Source organism: Acomys minous (assembly GCF_964271855.1).
Source record: "Acomys minous genome assembly, chromosome: 6".
NCBI classification, from domain to species: Eukaryota; Metazoa; Chordata; class Mammalia; order Rodentia; family Muridae; genus Acomys; species Acomys minous.
Genome location: NC_140487.1, coordinates 87,635,799 through 87,655,109, shown reverse-complemented (window position 1 = coordinate 87,655,109; position 19,311 = coordinate 87,635,799). Strand labels below are relative to the sequence as shown.

General features: G+C 43.5%; 1 protein-coding gene across 2 annotated transcripts in view; it reads left to right on the top strand.

Annotated features, from left to right (window-relative positions):
• ZYG11B (zyg-11 family member B, cell cycle regulator) overlaps positions 1-19,311 on the top strand; it is a 53,591-nt gene extending 34,280 nt beyond the window's left edge. For both annotated transcript variants that reach the window (XM_084784558.1, XM_084784559.1), the window contains exons 7-14: positions 825-924; positions 1,171-1,221; positions 1,965-2,126; positions 2,233-2,280; positions 3,478-3,675; positions 3,802-3,854; positions 8,629-8,726; positions 11,205-19,311. In XM_084784558.1, the coding sequence (XP_084640684.1) occupies positions 825-924; positions 1,171-1,221; positions 1,965-2,126; positions 2,233-2,280; positions 3,478-3,675; positions 3,802-3,854; positions 8,629-8,726; positions 11,205-11,395 (901 nt within the window). In that variant the 3' untranslated portion in view covers positions 11,396-19,311. The remainder of the gene's footprint in view (positions 1-824; positions 925-1,170; positions 1,222-1,964; positions 2,127-2,232; positions 2,281-3,477; positions 3,676-3,801; positions 3,855-8,628; positions 8,727-11,204) is intronic.

The following is a 19,311-nucleotide window of genomic DNA, read 5'->3' as shown; positions in this document are numbered from 1 at the left end:
CATGGCTGCTGGGGATTCAGCTCAGGTCCTCATGTGTGCTCAGCAAGCACTTTACCAGCCAAGCTTTCTTCTCAGCCCCTATGCTCCTGTTTCTCTACTGTTGCTGTCATTTTGATGAGCACAGTGGTGCAGGCCTATAATCCCAGTAGGAGAATCAGAAGTTCACAGCCTGCCTGGCAATTTAGACTGTCTCAAAATAAAATCAAAGAGCCAGGTGTGGTAGTAAATGCCAGTAATCCCAGCACATGGAAAGTGGAGACAGGAAGATCAGCAGTTCAGAGTCATCCTTTGCTATACAGAGAGTTTGAGGACAGCCTGAGCTACATGAGACCCCATCTCAAACAGACATAAATAAGGGCTGGCAAGATGGCTCAGCTGGTAAAACCACTTTCCATAAAAGCCTGACCACCTGAGTTCAAACTCTGGAACCCACAATGGAAGAAAAGAACTGATTGTCAAAAGTTGTCCTCTGAGAGCCACGTATATATCATAGCATGTGTGTACTCTCTTGCACACCATAGACAAACACACTATTAGTAAAATAAAAATTACAGGCAGTATAAATAAGTAAACAAGATAAAAGGCTGGGGCTATAGCTCTGTAGTAGAGCCTTTGCCTAGATAAGGCCAGGTCCAATCCCCAACACAGGGAAGAAACCAAAAAGACAACATTTCCAAAACACTGCCTGGTGATTTTGTTACTCTCTCATTAAGAGGAAGCTTCCCTTTCCTTCCCACACACTAAGTTGTGCCGTCAGCCCTCACCTGGCTCCCCGAAATTATGCCTGGACCTCCAGGATTGAGGAAAGCCTCTTGTGTTTTCAGGTTTGAGGCAGCCAAGCTTGTCATGCAGTGGCTTTGCAACCATGAAGATCAGAACATGCAAAGAATGGCAGTTGCTATCATCTCCATCCTGGCCGCCAAGGTACTGAACTTTGCTGAATGATGTCCTAGAGGCCGTTGTTTCTCACTACAGGTTCTTCTGACCCTGTCTGTGTGCCAGAAAAGTTAGCACATCTCTTTGCTAGCCTGCCCATTTAACTGTTAAATATTGCAGAATTGGAGGTTGATGAGCTATTTCAGTATGGCTGTGGAGATTGTGATGGTAAATTACAGTAAACTCACACCAGTTAATTCCTGAACATTGACTTTATCTTACATTTGTTTCCAGCTTTCTACAGAACAAACCGCACAGCTTGGTGCTGAGCTCTTCATTGTGAGGGTAAGTTTATTGTCCCTCTTTTTAGGCCACTACACAGTGTTTTGTTTTCATTTTATTTTTAAAAGTTTGTTTTCTCTGTATGGGTGCGTTGCTTCCATGTCTATCTGTGTAGTATGTGGAGGCCCGAAACGCACAATAGGTCCTACGGGACCAGAGTTACAGATGGTTGTGAACCGCCATGTGGGGGCTGAAAACTGAACCCAGGTCCTCTAAAGAGCATAATCCCTGGGCCACCTCTCCAGTACCTGATAATATTTGTGTTTGCTTGTTTGTTTTGTTTTTTTCCTTTTTCCTGACAAGTGTGTGATATATCTTTTGTGAGTGGCTGTGGGTGTATGTGTTCATGGGGGTCTAAGTCAGCTTTCTACTAAAGGACCTCCCCTGTCTCAGCCTCTGTGTCTTTATATTTTTTAATTAATTTACTCTATTTATATATTTATTTATATATGTACTTTATATATATATGGGTGTTTTGTCTATGTGTACGTTTGCACACCAAAAGAGGGCATCAGATCCCATGAGACTAAGTTATAGATGGTTGTGAGCCACTATGTGGGTACTGGGAATTGAATCAGGACCTCTGGAAGAACAGCCAGTACTCTTTAACCACAGGGAATACTTTTAGCTATGAGACTAGTCCTCATGGATTTGTGATTATTGGTGATCTCAAATTATGATAACAATTCAATAAGGAAAACTTAATTCTTTTTTTTTTTCTTTCTTTTTTTTTTTTTTTTTTTTAGCAACTTCTTCAAATAGTGAAGCAGAAAACTAACCAAAATTCAGTGGACACTACATTGAAATTTACTTTGAGTGCACTTTGGAACCTCACAGATGAATCCCCAACAACGTGCAGACACTTCATTGAAAATCAAGGGTTGGAACTCTTCATGAGAGTTCTAGAGGTTAGAGTGGACATTTACTAACAGTTTGGACATGGTTGATTCCTCTGGGCATTTGTTTACTATATTTGTTTCTTTAGATAGTTATATATTTCTCTTTCTTTTGTAGTCTTTCCCAACTGAGTCATCCATTCAACAAAAAGTTCTAGGACTTTTGGTAAGATATAAACCTTTTCTGATAAGTTCCAAGCCGTAATTATTTTCGCTGTGAGTGTGTACACTTTACTGCTCAGTTGGAAAGGAGACTTGAGCTGAGCCTGAGGTTAAGTGGAGCCTAGACCCCACATGATGGAAGAAAGGAACACACCTGCAAGATACCTTCTGACCTCTGCATGCGAGATCACACGCATACACGCACACGTGCACACACACTTTAAATAGATACATATATGGAGATATAGGTCAGTTGGTAGAGTGTTGTCTAGCGTACCTGAAACCTGGGTTCCATCCTCTGCATCATAGAAAGTTGGTATTTATGTAGAATATGAGTATACAGTATAAAATGAGATTGTACGCACCTGTGCTCTCACTGCTTGGGAAGTGAGGAGTACAGGCGGGAGACTCGGACAGTGTCACATGGGGCCTTGTCTCAAAGAAAGAGAGAGGGCAGGCAGGCAGGCCAGGTAATACTGATACAGACCTTTAGAAGCAGGCGATCTGGGAGTTCAAAGCCAGCTTGGTCTGTAGAGTCCAGGACAGCCAAAGCTACACAGAGAAATCCTGTCTTGGAAAAAATCTCAAAAAAAATTTTAAGAAAGAGTCCATGATGGTAGCCAGTGGCAAGATGACATCAGGAACAGAAGGTGACAATTCATACATTGAATTGTAAACATGACACAGGATGGGCACACTGGAATGATGCAAGGCTTGGAACTTTAATGTGCACCCCCAGTGACAAACTTCTCCAACAACCGTACTTCCCAATCCTCCCAATAGCATCATCAGCTAGGGGCCACGTGGTCAAGTCTCCAAGACTTGGGGAACATTTACCACCACAATTCTCTTTACTTTTTTTTTTTTTTTAAGTATTTATTGATTGATTATGTATGCAGTGATCTGCCTGCACGTACGGGTGCAGCCCAGAAGAGGGCACCAGATCTCATTATAGATGGTTGTGAGCCACCATGTGGTTGCTGGAGGTTGAACTCAGGACTTCTGGAAGAGCAGTCAGTGCTCTTAACCTCTGAGCCATCTCTCCAGCCCCACCCTTTTTTCTCTCCTCGTATTCCCCTTACCTTAATTGCAAACTGCCCAGCTTGTATGCTTTGTCAGAGAATCACCATTTTAGTACTTATTTGGTTCTCTTCACCATGTCTTTAGTAAAGACTAACTTTAATACCTTCTTTCCTCCCAGAACAACATAGCTGAAGTACAGGAGCTGCACTCCGAGTTAATGTGGAAGGATTTTATAGACCACATCAGCAGTCTCCTGCACAGCGTTGAAGTAGAAGTCAGCTACTTTGCAGCTGGAATTATCGCCCACTTAATATCCAGAGGTGAACAAGCATGGACCTTGAGCCGAAGCCAGAGGAATTCTCTTCTTGATGACTTGGTATGGTCATTTGGTATTTTCTGGAATGAAACAAGCTACATTTGTAATGGTTAAATATGAAAGCTTTATAATTAAGTAATTGTTAAAATAAATGTTGTAATATATCCTGTGTCTTGTGTCTTCTAGCATTCAGCTATTTTGAAATGGCCAACTCCAGAGTGTGAAATGGTAGCATACAGGTAATTAGCATGATTATAAGTAATCTTGTCAGTTTCATATAATCTTTACTTCAAGTACACATCCTAGTACTGGTTAGAGTAAAGCCAAGTTGCTGCTGTTGTGGTTCCTGCTCATGATCCCAGCACTGAGGAGGCTGAGGAGGACTGCCAACTTCCAGGCAGTCTGGGCTATAGGACAAAACCCTGTCTCGAGGCAGTTAAAAAAAATTTTATTATTTATTTATTTATTTATTTTTTTTGCTGGATGGTGGTGGCACACAAATTTAATTCCAGCACTTGGGAGGCAGAGGCAGGCAGAGCTCTCTGAGTTCAAGGCCTGCCTGGTCTACAAAGCCAGTTCCAGACAGCCAAGGCCAACACAAGAGAAAACCCTATCTCTGGGGCGTGGGGGGCGGTGGGGATGGGTAATTTGACTTATTTTCTACTATTTAGTCATCATCCCTTTCTTTAGTCCATATTTATTGAAGGCAGATCCCTGAACTTTGTTACCTGCTCTTTAAATGTAGTGCCTGGTAGAGTACTGTCTGTCATTTATAAAACCCTGGGTTTGTGATCCCTATCGCCACATAGACTGAGTGTGGCAGCCCATGCCTGTAGTGCTAATGCGGGCAGCAGACAGGAAGATGAGACCTGTCACTTAACTCCTGTCCTACCTTCCCCCAAACAACAACAACAACAACAACAACAGAACTGGCATTCTGAAAATTTAGATGGTGGGCTGGGCGTGGTGGCACACACCATTAATCCCAGCACTCAGGAGGCAGAGGCAGGCAGGCCTCTGTGAGTTCGAGGCCAACCTGGTCTACAAAGAGACTCCAGGACAGCCAAGGATACACAGAGAAACCCTGTCTCGAAAAACCTTCAAAAAAATTTTTTTTAGATGGTAAGATAAGCAACTTACTGACTTACTGTTTGGATTGCCTCCCCCCCCACCCCCCCCACCCCTCAGATTTCTCTGTGTAGCCCTCGCTGTCCTGGACTTGCTTTGTAGACCAGGCTGGCCTTGAACTCAAAGAGATCTGCCTGCCTCTGCCTCCTGAGTGCTGAGATTAAAGGCATGCGCCACCATGCCCTGCCCTGTCTGGAATATTCTCATTGCTGCATAATTTTATTACAGCTTATTTTTATTGGCTACTTCATACATGCTGGTATTTTGACATGTTTAGTTTTTTGAGATTTTATTTTAATTATATATGTGTGGGTGTTTGGGCTGATTGTGTGTCTGTGCACCATGTTGTATACATGGCCCTCAGAGATGACTGGATTCTCTGGAACTGTAGTGCAGATGGTTGTGAGCCATCATGTGGGTGCTGGGAATCTACACTGCGCACTCTGGAGGGATGAATCTCCAGTGTTGCTAACTGCTAAGCCATCTCTCCAGCCTGTCTGCAACAGTTTTTTGTTTGCTTGTTTGTTTGTTTTTTTTTTTTTTTTTGGTGTGGACTTTTTTTTATTAATTCAATTTATTCAGATTACATCCTGATTGTTATTCCCCTCTACTTCTATCTTCTTGCTCTGACCTGCCGTAACAGTTTCTGATTGATTGGTTGACTTGGGTTTTTTTTTGTTTTTTTGTTTTTTTGTTTTTTTGTTTTTTCGAGACAGGGTTTCTCTGTGTAGCCTTGGCCATCCTGAACTCACTTTGTAGACCAGGCTGGCCTCGTACTCACAGCGATCCGCCTGCCTCTGCCTCCTGAGTGCTGGGATTAAAGGCGTGCGCCACCACGCCCGGCTTGACTTGGTTTTTTTAGACAGGGTTTTTCTGCATTGCCTTGGCTGTTCTGGACTCACCTTGTAGACCAGGCTGGCCTCGAACTCACAGAGACGTCCGGACCCAGCTTCAACAGTTTTTAAACCCATTTTTGTCTAGAGCAATACAAACAGAAAGACAAATCTATACTATTTTCATGGTGTTCCACTAGTTATCAATGTCTCCAATTTTCTCTTTTCACAAATCAAGTTCTTTAAAGTGTGTTTCTCAAGGCCCAGTGTGGTGGCTTGTCTTTATAAAGCCTGTACTCAGGGGCAGAGCAGGAGGGCAAGATGGTTCATGGGGAAAAGAACCTTCCTGACAGTCTGAGTTAGATCTCGCCCACTTCAGTGGAAGGAGGTGACTGACTCCTGAGGGCTGTCCTCTGGACTCCCAGTGCTGGCTGTTGTATTTGTGCTAATATACATGGACTCATATACGCACCACACAATGATAACTAACTTTAAAAAAGAGGCAGATGTAGGAGGGCAGGCTTGGCTACATAGCAAATTTAAGGGCAACCTGGCCTATACTGGATACTGAGGTTCTGTAGCCAAAAAAAGGGGTGGGGTGGGCTAGTGGGTGGCACTTCCGAGATAGCTGGTGTGTAAGGATGAAGCAGGTTAGCTCCTTCCCAGCCACTGGCTGTCAGAACCTCATTGAAGTGGATTAAAAAATGCAAGCTTCGGGGCTGGAGAGATGGCTCAGAGGGTAAAAGCACTGACTGCTTTCCCAGAGGTCCTGAGTTCAATTCCCAGCAACCACATGGTGGCTCACAACCATCTATAAGAAGATCTCGTACCCTCTTCTGACAGGCAGGCACACATGCAGGCAAATGTTGTATACATAATAAATAAAATCTTTTTTTAAATTCAAACTTCATACTTTCTGTAAGAAGCCCATGGCCAAGGCCGGGCGTAGTGGCGCACACCTGTAATACCAGCACTTGGGAGGCAGAGGCAGGTGGATTGCTGTGAGTTTGAGGTCAGCCTGATACACAAAGTGAGACAGCCAAGGCTAACACAGACCATGTCTCAAAAAACCAAAAAAACAAAATAAAACAAAAAAACCAAGAAGCCCATGGCCACAGAAGTAGCTGCTGCTGTTCTGGGTAAAGAGTGAAAGAATTATGTGGTCCAAATTAGTGGTGGGAACAACAGAGTTTTCCCATGAAGCAATCATGACGCATGGCAGGGGGTATCTGCTACTGAGTGAGGGATGTTCTTGTTATAGACCAAGAAGAAGGTGAGAGGAAACAGAAGTCTGTTGGAAGATGGTGTGGGTCCAATCTGAGTGTTCTCAATTTAGGTTTTTTTTTTTTTTTAAAGGAGAGGATATTTCTGGACTGACAGATACTACTGTGCCTTGGCAGTTGGGTCCAAAAGAAGTGGCAGAATCCCAAAACTTTCCTATATCTCTGAACTAGATGATGTCTGCCAATATGTTATCAGAAAGCGTAAAAGGATAATTATTATATGTGTATATACATATATTATTATTGATACATGGGTGCGCGCGCACACACACACACACATAAAGATGAAAGGATGGGGTGTGGTGGCACGTGCCTTTAGTCTTAGCACTTGGGAAACAGAGGCTCTCTGGAGTTCCAGGCCAGCTAGGACTGCATAGTGAGACCCTGTTCTCAAACTTGGTTGTAAAACAGGAAAAAGGAAGAAAGGGTCCAGATGGTTCGGAGAGTAAGTGTGCTTGTCACTTCACCTGATGACTGCGTTCAGTCCCCAGTACCTGTGTGGTAGTAGGAGAAAACCACAACAAGCATGCTGTGAAAGAACACATGCACGCATCCCCCCACACTAATACATAAATGGGGGCTGGGGAGAAGGGGGCCAGGCGCTAGTGGTGCACACCTTTAATCTCAGCACTCTAGAGGCAGATGCAGGTGGATCTCTGAGTTTGAGGCCAGCAGAAAGTTCATGGTGTTTAGCATTGGCTAAAGGGCGAGACTCTTATTTAAAAAAAAAAAAAAACAAAGAAATACTTGTAACAATTCTGTTTGTTTCTGTTGTGTGGAGGGGTAGGAATGCTTGCACACACCATGGTATGTCTGTCAGTTGGTTCTCTCCTTCTACCCTGTGGGTCATTTGTGTCACACCCAGGTTGTCAGACTAGGTAGCAAGTGCCTTTACTTGCTAAGCCGTCTCTTGCTCTCCGCAAATAGTCCCTTTCCTGCCTCTCTGGTGCATCCAACTTCAATATAGTCTTAATTGCTTTTCCCTCATAGCTAAGAAAGTTGAGTACGTACTCTAATATTTACTATTCATTTATATTTGTTCTTCGAGAACTGTCTGTTCCTCGTCTGGGGATGTGGTTTACTTAAGGAGCCCTTCCCTAGTGAATGCGAGAACCCCAGCAACAGGTAAAGTCAGGCGTGGTGGCACATTACAGTCCTGACCAGGCAGACAGAGGCAGCATTAGGAACTGAAGTCATTCTTATCTACGTGGCGTGTTTCAGGCCAGCCTGGGCTATATGAGACCTTGCCTCAAAAACCAAGAGAAACCAATCGCAGTGGTGGACTCTTGTAATCCCAGTACTCCAGGGGTTTTTTTTGTTGGTTGGTTTGTTTGTTTGGGACAGGGTTTCTCTGTGTATCCTTCGCTGTTCTCAACTCACTTGTAGACCAGACTGGCCTCAAACTCACAGAGATCCACCTGCCTCTGCCTCTGCCTCCTGAGTGCTGGGATTAAAGGTGTGCGTCACCACACCCAGCATATTTTCTTAAAGATGTAAGAATTGCTGCTTAAACTGGGTGTGGTGGCGCATACCTGTAATCCCAGCACTCGAGAGGCAGAGGCAGGCAGATCTCTGTGAGTTCGAGGCCAGCCTGGTCTACAAAGTGAGTCCAAGACAGCCAGGTCTGTTACACAGAGAAACCCTGTCTCAAAAACAAACAAACAGACAAACAGACCAACAACCCCCCCTTCCAAAGTATTGCTGCTTAAAAATGATGCTTTGTATAAAATGTGAGCTTGATTTTTTTTTCCCCCTTCTTAAACCTTTAGGTCCTTTAATCCATTTTTTCCACTTCTTGGCTGTTTCGCGACACCGGGAGTCCAGCTGTGGGCAGTTTGGGCCATGCAGCATGTCTGCAGCAAGAACCGTATGTACCAATGATAGAACTATGGTCAGATGGAACTCTCCTCTACAGAAAGTCACTAGGGCCTGGTGGGGAGTGAGAGGTCGTTGAGTTTTCCCTTGCAGTTCTGGCATGAGACTCACTGTGTGGTTCAGGCTGGCTGTGCTGAGAGTTGGCGGGTGTGGGTGTCTTGCCTGCACACACCACTTACATGCTACATGCTGTCAGATTCGCTGCACTGCAGTGACAGACAGTTGTGAGCTCTGTACTGCTGAACCAGCTCCCCAGCCTTCAGAAAGACATTTTATTTTTGTTTTTCTTTTTTCTTTCTGAGCCAGGGTTTCTCTGTGTAGCCCTGGCTGTCCTGGACTCCCTTTGTAGACCAGGCTGACTCACAGCGATCCGCCTGCCTGTGCGTCCCAAGTGCTAGGATTACAGGTATGGGCCACCGCGCCTGACTTGTTTTTGTTTTTCGAGACAAGGTTTCTCTCTGTAGCTCTGGCTGACCTGGAACTTGATTTGTACACCAGGCTGGCCTTAAACTCAAGTAGATTGCCTGCCTCTGCTTCCTGAGTGCTGGGGCTAAAAGTGTATGCCACTGTGCCAGCCAGAAAGCGTTTTGTTTGTTTTGTTTTGTTTGTTTTTTAGACAGGGTTTCTCTGTAGCCCTGACTATCTGAGACTTGCTTTGTAGACCAGGCTGGCCTCGAAGTCACAGAGATCAGCCTGCCTCTGCTTCCCGGGTGCTGGGATTAAAGGCATGAGCCATAACCCCTGGCTGCACTTATTTTTCAGTACATTACTTTTTAGTGTGTATGTAGTGCACACATGCCTGTGAGGGCGCGTGCGCCCATGCATACACATCTGAAGTCCAGAGGCTCTATTGCCTCTATTGCCTTCTGCCTTCCTCTCACTGAACCAAGAGTTTGCTGTTTTGGGTAGGTTAGCTGGCCAGGGACTTCCTGGGACCTGCCTCTCTCTGTCCCATAATCCTGGGGTTACAGACACACATGGTCATGTCTTTTTACATGGATTCTAGGATTAGAACTCAGGCTCTCATGTTTGGACAGCAAACCCTTGTGCCCTCTGAGCCATCTTTCCAGTCTCAAGACTCCAACTTTTAAAATAAAGAGTAAGAGGTTTAGGTTATGAATTAGGTGAATTCTTCCAGAGAGCTTGGCAGGTGGGCTTGGTGGCACACTTATGTTCTAACACTCAGGTCCCACAGACCACTAGCTCAGTCAGGGATAGGTCCTTGGGATCGGGGGTTCTTGGAGCATCGGTGAACAGAGATAAGGCGTTGACAAATAGAGGCGGCTCAAGTTTGAGCTACCATCTGAATGTATTTTTCAGCTAAGCAGCCTAGTATTATGTATGTTTTTTGAAAGGAGGGGGTTTTTTTCTGGTTACATTTTCCCACAGTGTTTTCCCACAGAGCAGATTCACAGAAGTCAGTGAGCAATCAAACATAGAGGTACAGGTACAAAATGTGAAGTTATTACATTGTTATTATTTTGAATTATAGCTTTGAATGAAACAATGATCAATATGTATGTGCTTTCTTTATCCAGGGCCAGCGTCCTCTCCCTAATGAAACTTGTGCCCGGCACCTGTGTGCCAGGACGTTTTTTCCTTTTCTTTAGTTCCCTCTGCTGATATCTGAGTGCCACTGCTTGGAGTCTTTTGAAATACTCCATTTCTTTGTAGGCCATAGTATAACTTATTAACTAATGATTAATTTTTAGTCCTGTCTCTTTTAGTAAGTGAAGGAGAACTCCTTCTGCTATGGGCAGTCCCTGCTGCAGTCCCGGCCTGGGTCTCCTAGCAACCACTGCTATGCTTGGAAAGTCCTACTTTGGGAGTGAAGTGCAGTTAGAGTTAGAGAGAAATAGAAAATAGCTCCCAGCAATGAGAGATTGACTCTGCAGTTTCTCTGCTGGTGGGAACATCGACCCTAGTCCAGGAGACTCTCCCTTCTCCAAGTCTCTTACTCTCAGCCTGTGTAGTACCTGTCACACAGACTCCACTGGAGGGGGACACTCAGGAAGTTCAAAGCCAGTGTGGCCTGCATAATAAGACCCTGTCTCACAGGAAAAACGAGTCCAAAAAATGGGGTGTGGGGGGAATAAGATACATAAGTCTCAGCAGTAAGAGTCCCAGCTGCTCTCCAGATGACACACGGTGACTCAAGCTGTCATAGCTCCAGTTCCAGGGGATTTGATACCCTTTTCTGGCATCCTCAGGGCCCTGGCATGCAAGCGGTACACGGATGTATATGTATAAAATACCCATACACATAAAATTCTAATTTTGTTAAAGATTCCTGACTTGAAGGGAATAAAGGACACCTGATGGTGAGGTTTTTGGGCTGAGTTTTACTGTGTAGATTTATTTTGGTCCATGCATCACCATGCATGGCCTTTGATGTGGGTTTGTTTTAAGCTCTGAAGAACGTGTTTTGTTTGTAGGATAACTTCAAAATGTTCTTCGTATTTTCCTTCAGCTTCACGGTATTGCAGCATGCTGATTGAAGAAGGCGGACTGCAGCACTTGTACAACATCAAAGAGCATGAGCAGACAGATCCCTATGTCCAGCAGATCGCTGCAGCCATTCTGGACAGCTTAGAGAAGCACGTTGTGCGCCATGGGAGGCCGCCTCCCTGTGCCAAGCAGCCGCAGCCCCGGCTGCACTGATCGCCAGAGAGCGCTGGCCAGCGAACAATGGGAGTCGGTTTTGTGTGGTTGGTTTGTTTGGAATTTCGTGCTCTCTGGTGTTTGGGGGTGGGGGTGGGGTCTGTGGTAAGAATCCTGTGATCCGTTTGGGATTGGTAATGTACAGTACTGCCCATGTGACCAGTCTGATTCGTCTTGTGATTTTTAACTTATGAGGCAAGAAAGGTCTTCCTTCATTATTGTCTCTTAGGAAATCTTTCAGTGTTTGAACCTCACCTGTGCTTGAGATTCTACAGTTTCATGATAATTGCACGAACTCTTAGGCAGACTTTCCTTGCCGGAGAGCAGGGCTGCTACCTTGCCTACAGCTCTGCCTCTGCTGTAAGTTTATATTGCTTCTGTAAAAAAAATCCTCTGTATCTTTCACAAGATTGTCTCTGGAAGCTCCTTGCTGTCGGGAGCCTGGATGGCAGTCAATGGAATATAAAAGAAAGATAAACTATGAAAGAAGAACAGAGTTGAAAAGGAATTAAAAAGTGCTTCTGTGATATAGCTCTGAAAATGGAACAGGTGCTCCTGGTGTCCTGTACTAAGACTGGCGTAGAAGCTGCTCTTCATGCTAAAGGCTGAAGCACGGGCCATTCCTGCAGGTTACTCTGGAAATACTCCCCCAGTTACCACAGTATTCTGCATCAAAGCCTCTCGGAGACACTACCTGTCATGTTGTAAAAGAGTGCAGTTTTTACAATGTCATTGTTCAAAAGCAGCTCTTTTTATCCCTTCTTGCCCAGTCATTCTTCTTCAGAGGAATAGAGACTATCCATAGAGTTAATTTGTTTAAATACAATCGACAACAAAAAGTTTATTTTATTTATTTATTTTTTTTTAGTTTTTCATGATAGGGTTTCTCTAGCCTTAGATGTTCTAGACTCACTTTGTAGACCAGGCTGGCCTTAAAACTCACAGAGAACTGCCTGCCTCTGCCTCCAGAGTGCCAGGATTAAAGGCGTGCGCCACCACACCCAGCCAGACAACGAAAGTTTGTTGCAAGAATATAACCTTGAGTTGGGGTATGGCTCAGTGGTAAAGTGTATTCTGAGCATGTATGAATTCAATACCCAGCAACATACACACATCAAAAAAAGGTTAAACTGTTCAAATATGTGTATCTGTCGGGAATAAGCGACTCATGCCTGTAATCTTAGGACTCAGGAGACAGGCAGGAGGAATGCTGTGAGTTTGAGGCCAGCCTGTGTTACAGAGTGATAGTTAGCATCACTTCATTATGTTGTGTTCATGTTAGAGAAAGATGCAAGAGAAGAGGCTGCTGCTGAATTGTGTAGTTGGGTAGATAAAAGGAAATGTTTTTGATGAAATTTTTTTTTAGACAGTTGCCTTTCCTTTAAGATAATTGATATAATGAAGAATCAGTTATCCTGGGAGGCACCAAGTTACCAACAAACTCAATTTTCATTTCAACTTTGATTTTAAGCTGGGAATAGTTCTAACCTGCAATCAGGTAATCACAAAGATGCAACAGGCGGAGTTACAGTTGGAAGTAAGCCTCGGCTACAGAGCTGCAAGCCAGCCTGGGCTGTGTGGGGAGACACTTTCTCGCAAAACAGAAAAATTTTTTTATTTTAAGTGGGGCTTGATAGCACTTGCCCTTAATCCAGAACACAAAGGAGCAGGTGGCATTTAGGGCCAGCGTGGACCACATAGCAAATCCCATCTCAAAACAGATAAGTACAGTACATCGCGTTTTGTGAATAGGGTTAATATGAACTCTCTTCTGACCACATTCACACATATCTAAAATGTTTTCAGTAGAATTTTAAAATAAGTCAGGAATATTCTAGTTTAGCAAGGAGTCAGCTTAAGCTGGGCATGGGGACAAGCACATGTAATCCTAGTATGTGGAAAATGAAGGTGAAAGGAATGTGAGTTCTAAGCCAGCGGAACTACAATAGAGACCCTGTCTATAAATACAGTCAACCAGCTCATTGGTTTACTAGTGTGCTTTTAACATGTCTGACATATGTTTCATACGAGTGTCGCACTCCTCAGACGTGAGTGTTTTAGACTTCCTTCATAGGGATGAATACTGAATCAAACAGAAGGAAAACAGATATGTAGAATTATTAAAAAGCCATATACAACTATGGTTTTGTACTTCATTGGTTCAAGGGGTTTTTAGAGCTAGAAGACACATTGTCTCCTGAGATGGTTGCTCAAGACCATGATCACCACTGGAGAGACAAGAATGGTAAAAGTCTGAGGCTAGCCTGGGCTACCTAGTGGCATTTGTCTCAGCAGCCTCTACCACAAAAGGATGCATTTTTCATAGTTAAACATATTCCAGAGAAAAGAAAACTTTCTTTTTGTGACATTCTCCTTCAGTTTTAATGTCTAAGGCAGAATTCTGACAATAGGATAGTCTGCAGTAGCTTGCAAGTTGGTGATGCTGACCCACCACGCCTGCCTGGTACACTTTGGGGATATTTGAGAACGTTGGCTTCAAGTGTCAGGACAAAAGTTCATGTTTCCACAGGCTACTGCTAACCTTCCTTTTACAAAGTTTTAGAAAACTATAGCTAGCTGTAGTGGTATACACTTAAAATCTCAATATCACCAGCTACTTAGCAAATTCAGAACCAGCTTTGGTTACTGATACCTACCTGAAAAAACGGAAACGGTCAAAACAACTTACAGAATTAGTCAAGATAACCTGATACATGAAGACTCAAAAACATTTCCATTTCTGTTTCCCAGGCCAGTGAGGGCTACATTGCAAAACTCAAAAAACCAGAAACCCAAAGTAACTGATCACATCCCAAATATATCAAGATATTAGCACCTGTGTTTTTTATTTTTGTTTGTTGGGTGGTGGTGTAGTTTTGTCTCAGTATATTTAGACCCATTGATCTCATTCAATTGACAACCATGAATAAGTAGGACTCTAGGCATGTACTACTATATCTGACTATGGGATAATTCTCTTTTTTTGTTTTGTTTTTGTTTTTGTTTTATGAGACAGGATTTCTCGGTGTATCCCTGGCTGCCCTGGAACTCACTCTGTAGACCAGGCTGGCCTCTAACTCAGAGATCCTCCTGCCTCTGCCTCTGAAGTGCTGAGATTAAAGCTGTGCACCACGACGTCAGGGTCTGGGACGGTTCTTAAAGCCATCATTAAGGCAGAATTTTCAATAAAGTCCTGAATATAGCTAAAATATAGTAAATCTATGTGTATGTTTGTAAATTATAAATATTCAGCTAGCCTTTACAGGCCTCCCCTTTGTAATTGGAGACAATAATGTAAGTACTTCCAAAGTTACTGGCTTAGGGGTGTGTTTTTATGCCCAGTTTAGACTAACCTGAATGACCTTGTTGTACTTGGACATAACCTCATATGCACAGGTCCCAGTCCATTCCCCAGCACCCCTCCCAGAAAGGAAATGGAACTAGAGTTTGTAAGATTGTAATCAAATAAAGCAAAGTATAGCAAGTCAAAGCATCTGGTGTTTGTGTACTGAGTAGGTTTGCTGTGGTTTTATTTTCCTTCTGGGTTGAGAGTGTACGTGGCTCAGCATTGGAGTGAGTGACCCTGAGTTTAACCTCAACTATCAGAAAAAGAGAAAAGGAATTTTAAAATTTATTATTATTATTTGTTTGTTTGGTTTTGGTTTTTTGAGACAGGGTTTCTCTCTCTGTTACCCTGCGGTTGGCTGTCCTGGACTCGGTTTGTAGACCAGGCTGGGCTCAGACTCACAGCAATCTGCCTACTGTATTTTTTGGACCATAAGATGCACTTTTTCCTCAAAAAAGTGGGGAGGAAATTAGGGTGCATCTTATGATGGTCCAATGCTATTTTTACTATTTTTCTTGTTTTACTGCTCTAAAAACTTGGCGCATTGCCGGGTGTGGTGGCACACACCTTTAATCCCAGCACTTGGGAGGCAGAGGCAGACAGATCTTTGAGTTTGGCTATACACAGAGAAACCCTGTCTCGAAAAACCAAAACCCAAAACAAACAAACAAAAATCTGGATGCATTTTCTGGTTTGAAAAATATGGTAACTCTGCCTCCTGAGTCACAGGTGTGCACCACCATACCTGGCTCTTCAGATTATTTTGGGGGTAGGGAATGTTTTTAATTATCAAAGCCATAAATCTAAAAGTAATGAGTGGACATAGCAGCTACTGATCTTGCCTGAGGATTAAAAAGAAATCCTATCAGACCAGCAAATTTCAGAGTTGACCATAATTATTGTTGCTTGTTACCCTGGGCAGGAGGGCACTCTGGTTTACCCAGCATGAGGAGGAATGAAACTGTCTTGGAGTTGGCGTCTATATTTTTTTGTTTCTAAAGAACCAAAGATCTATGTTTAAAACTACCAACCAGACATGCTTGGTGGCACATGCTTTTAATCTAGCACTTGGGAGCCATAAGTGGAGGCAGCTGTGTCTCTGTGAGTTCAAGGCTAGCCTGGTCTACATAGTTCCAGGACAGCCAGGGCCATATAGTGAGACTGTTTCTTGTTTGGTTGTTTTTGTTTTGTTTTGTCTCATGTAACCAGAGAACTCTGAACCACCCTGCCTGTGTTCCCCAAGCACACTGCCTGAATTACTAGTCACTTCCTTTTAGCTCTTTGAAATTATAGGATCTGGGCCGGGCATGGTGGCGCACGCCTTTACTCCCAGCACTTGGGAGGCAGAAGCTGGCGGATCGCTGTGAGTTCGAGGCCAGCCTGGTCTGCAAAGGGAGTTCAGGACAGCCAAGTCTACACAGAGAAACCCTGTCTTGAAAAACCGAAAAATAAAAAAATTTTAAAAAGAAATGATAGGATCTGTTAAGATAACACTGATGCCCTTTGACCTTACTTTCCCCCTTTGGTACATGTTAATGACAACTAGTCATGTGCCAAAGTAGGGTAAATTAATGAACAGTAAAATTGGCTCCGTTTTTTGGTTTTGTTTCCTTTTGTTATTTGAAACAGGATATTTTTTTGTACCCTGAGTTAGTCTCAAACTTACTGTGTGTCTGAGGATGACTTTGCACCCTACCTTCCAGTGCTGAGTGCTGCGATCAGTCGTAGGCCACCATCCACCAACTAGTTTTTGCCCTTTTGCAATAAAATCTTGACATATACTCGGCTGGCCTCAGCCCTTTGAGTGCTGAGAGTATAGGAGTGCACCAAGCCAGGCTTGGCCTAGTGTTTTAAAATACATCCTCCTCCTCCTCCTCCCCAAGCCCCGGAACAATGTCTAACAATAGGTGGGGAGAAGAGAAGCCGGGTATGATGGCCTACGCCTTTAATCCCAGCACTTGGGAGGCAGAGGCAGGCGGAGCGTTGTGAGTTCGAGGACAGCCTGGTCTACAAAGCAAGTCCAGTACAGCCAGGACTACAAGAGAAACCCTGTCTCAAAAACCAAAAACAAACAAACAAATAAATAAATTTTTAAAGGAGAAAAAGGAAAGGGAAGGAGAACAGTGCCTAGCAGTGTGGCACATGCAGAGTGTACAGAGTGAGTTCCAGGGTAGCCAATGCTGCACAGAGAAACTCTGTCATGAAAAAGTAAACGGGCGTGTGTGTAGAAGAGGTAACAGAAACGAACTGTTTTGTAATGGAAATCTGCAATGGCTCCTTTCCAGCAGCACACTTTTGAGTTGGTTATTTGTGGAACTTCCATTGTGATTTAAACAGTGTTAGTAAGTTACAGGTGTAGGTTAAATGCCCACTCCCAGCTGACGTGGGTTTTTCCAGTTTTATCTGCACAGTCTTTATGTGGAGAGTTTGTCTGTCTGGGTCAGAACTGCTCTAAGACTGCTTCTGGAGAGCTTTGCAGACTGCTTCCTTCTTAAAGCACCTGTGGCTATTTCAGATGGCCTTGGTGATCTCATAGATGTTGGATGTTTAGTCATTTGCTGTGTGTTGATGGTTTTGAAATTTTCAGTGTGAACTCAAAGTGTTTATTTTAGTAATAATGCAAACCCACCAGTGAGAGGAATAAAAGTACGGTAGAGACTTTGGCTTGTGTTATCTAGGATTTCGTGGACTTTGGGCATGATGTAGCACACTCTGTGACATGCAGCTGTTTCCAAATCTTAACCCAAGACACTGCGATGACTAATAGCCTGAGGAAGAACTTTTTTCTATCTTCCCACTGCTCTACTTTAAAGAGAAAACAAATTAATGCAAACCTCAGTGCAGCGTCTTACTACTGTGCTGAAAGGACAGCTCTTGAGGACAGCATAGCCTAGCTGAAGCTCGTCAGATAGTGGTGAGTAACACCTTGCTGAGCTGTAACCCCAGCATGGTGTGCTGGGCCGGGACAGTCTGAGTTCTGCACCGCCTTGGATCTCTTGAGTTGGACAGGGTCTCTCTGTGCAGCACTGGCTGTCCTGGAATTCGATCTGTAGGCCAAGCAAGGTTTTCATAGTTTTTCAAAATTTATCAAAATTATTTGTGGCAAATCATAAATCTATTTCATTAATAAACACTTCTACTTTTTTTGTTTGTTGAGACATGATTTCTCTGTGTAGCCTTGGCAGGTCCTGATATTTGTAGACTAGGCTGGGTCTAAATGCATGTACCACTACCACCTGGTGACTTTGAGTTTACTTTGTAGAAAATTCTGAGTTTAAAAAAAAGAAAATTCTGAGTTCCTTTAAGTTTTCTGTTTGTTGTTTTTTTTAGTTACTCTTACTATATCCGCCTGCCTAGCCCCCAAATACAGGGACTAAATGCATGCACCACTACCACCCGGTGACTTTGAGTTTACTGTATGGAAAAATTTGAGTTCTTTTTAAGTTTTTGTTTGTTTGTTTGTTGTCTTTTAAGTTACTCTTACTATGTAGCCCTTTCATTCCTGGAACTTGCTGTGTAAACCAGGCCAGTCTGCTGGGAATAAAGGCATGTGTCACTACACCAGGCTCTTTTAATCAACTTTGAAGGAGTTCCTTAAGTAATACAAAGTTGAGATACTTTCATAAAGGAAAATTCTTTTTTTTTAAGGATTTATTTGTGTATATAAGCATTCTATTGTATGTATGCCTGCATGACAGAAGAGAGCATCAGACAGAAGAGGGCACCAGGTCTCATTGTAGATGGCTATGAGCCACCATGTGGGTGCTGGGAATTGAACTCAGGACCTCTGAAAGAGCAGACAGTGCTCTTAACCTCTGAGCCATCTCTCCAGCCCCCATAAAGGAAAATTCTTTCGAGCATTTTTTTTTCAACCAAAAATTAAAGAATGCTATGTCAAGATTTGTATTCTTGGATAATCTGAAGAAACTTTTGTTTTTAAGTCACTGACTTGTGGGCCAGTGAGTGCGATGACTCAGTAAGTAAAGGTGCTTGCTGACAAGCCTGGGTTCCGTTCCCTGTGCCAGGGACCCCCACAGTGGAAGGGGAGAACTGGCTCCCTCAAGTTGTCCTCTGCCCTTCATATGTGCATTATGCACACTCACCCCCACATTAAGTAGATCAGGAAATATAACAAAACTAACCAACTTCTAACAAGTGCACTCAGGAGACAGAGCAGGGGGGACCGTGAATTAGAGGCCAGCCTGAGCTACTGAGTAAGGTCCAGGCCACCGTGGGATGTATAGAAAGATCCTGTCTGAAAAGCCCAAAAGAAGTAAACAAATTAATGACAGAATCTCTGACTTTGTAGGATTCCTCTGTCAGATTCTGGGCTTGCGCATATGAGAAGCTGTCTTGTTTAAACTCTGCTGCGGTTTAACTCTTTCCAAGAAATGCAAAACCCATCAGAAAGTTGAATGTGTATGCATTTCAGATGCTATTCTGGTGAACAGGACTGTTCTGCGCGTGAATCATGCTGTGTATTCAAATGGAACATCACTGAAGTATTAATGTTATATGTACAGATTGGGATTTTTTTTTTGCCTAAATAAATGTTACAGATTTTATGTAA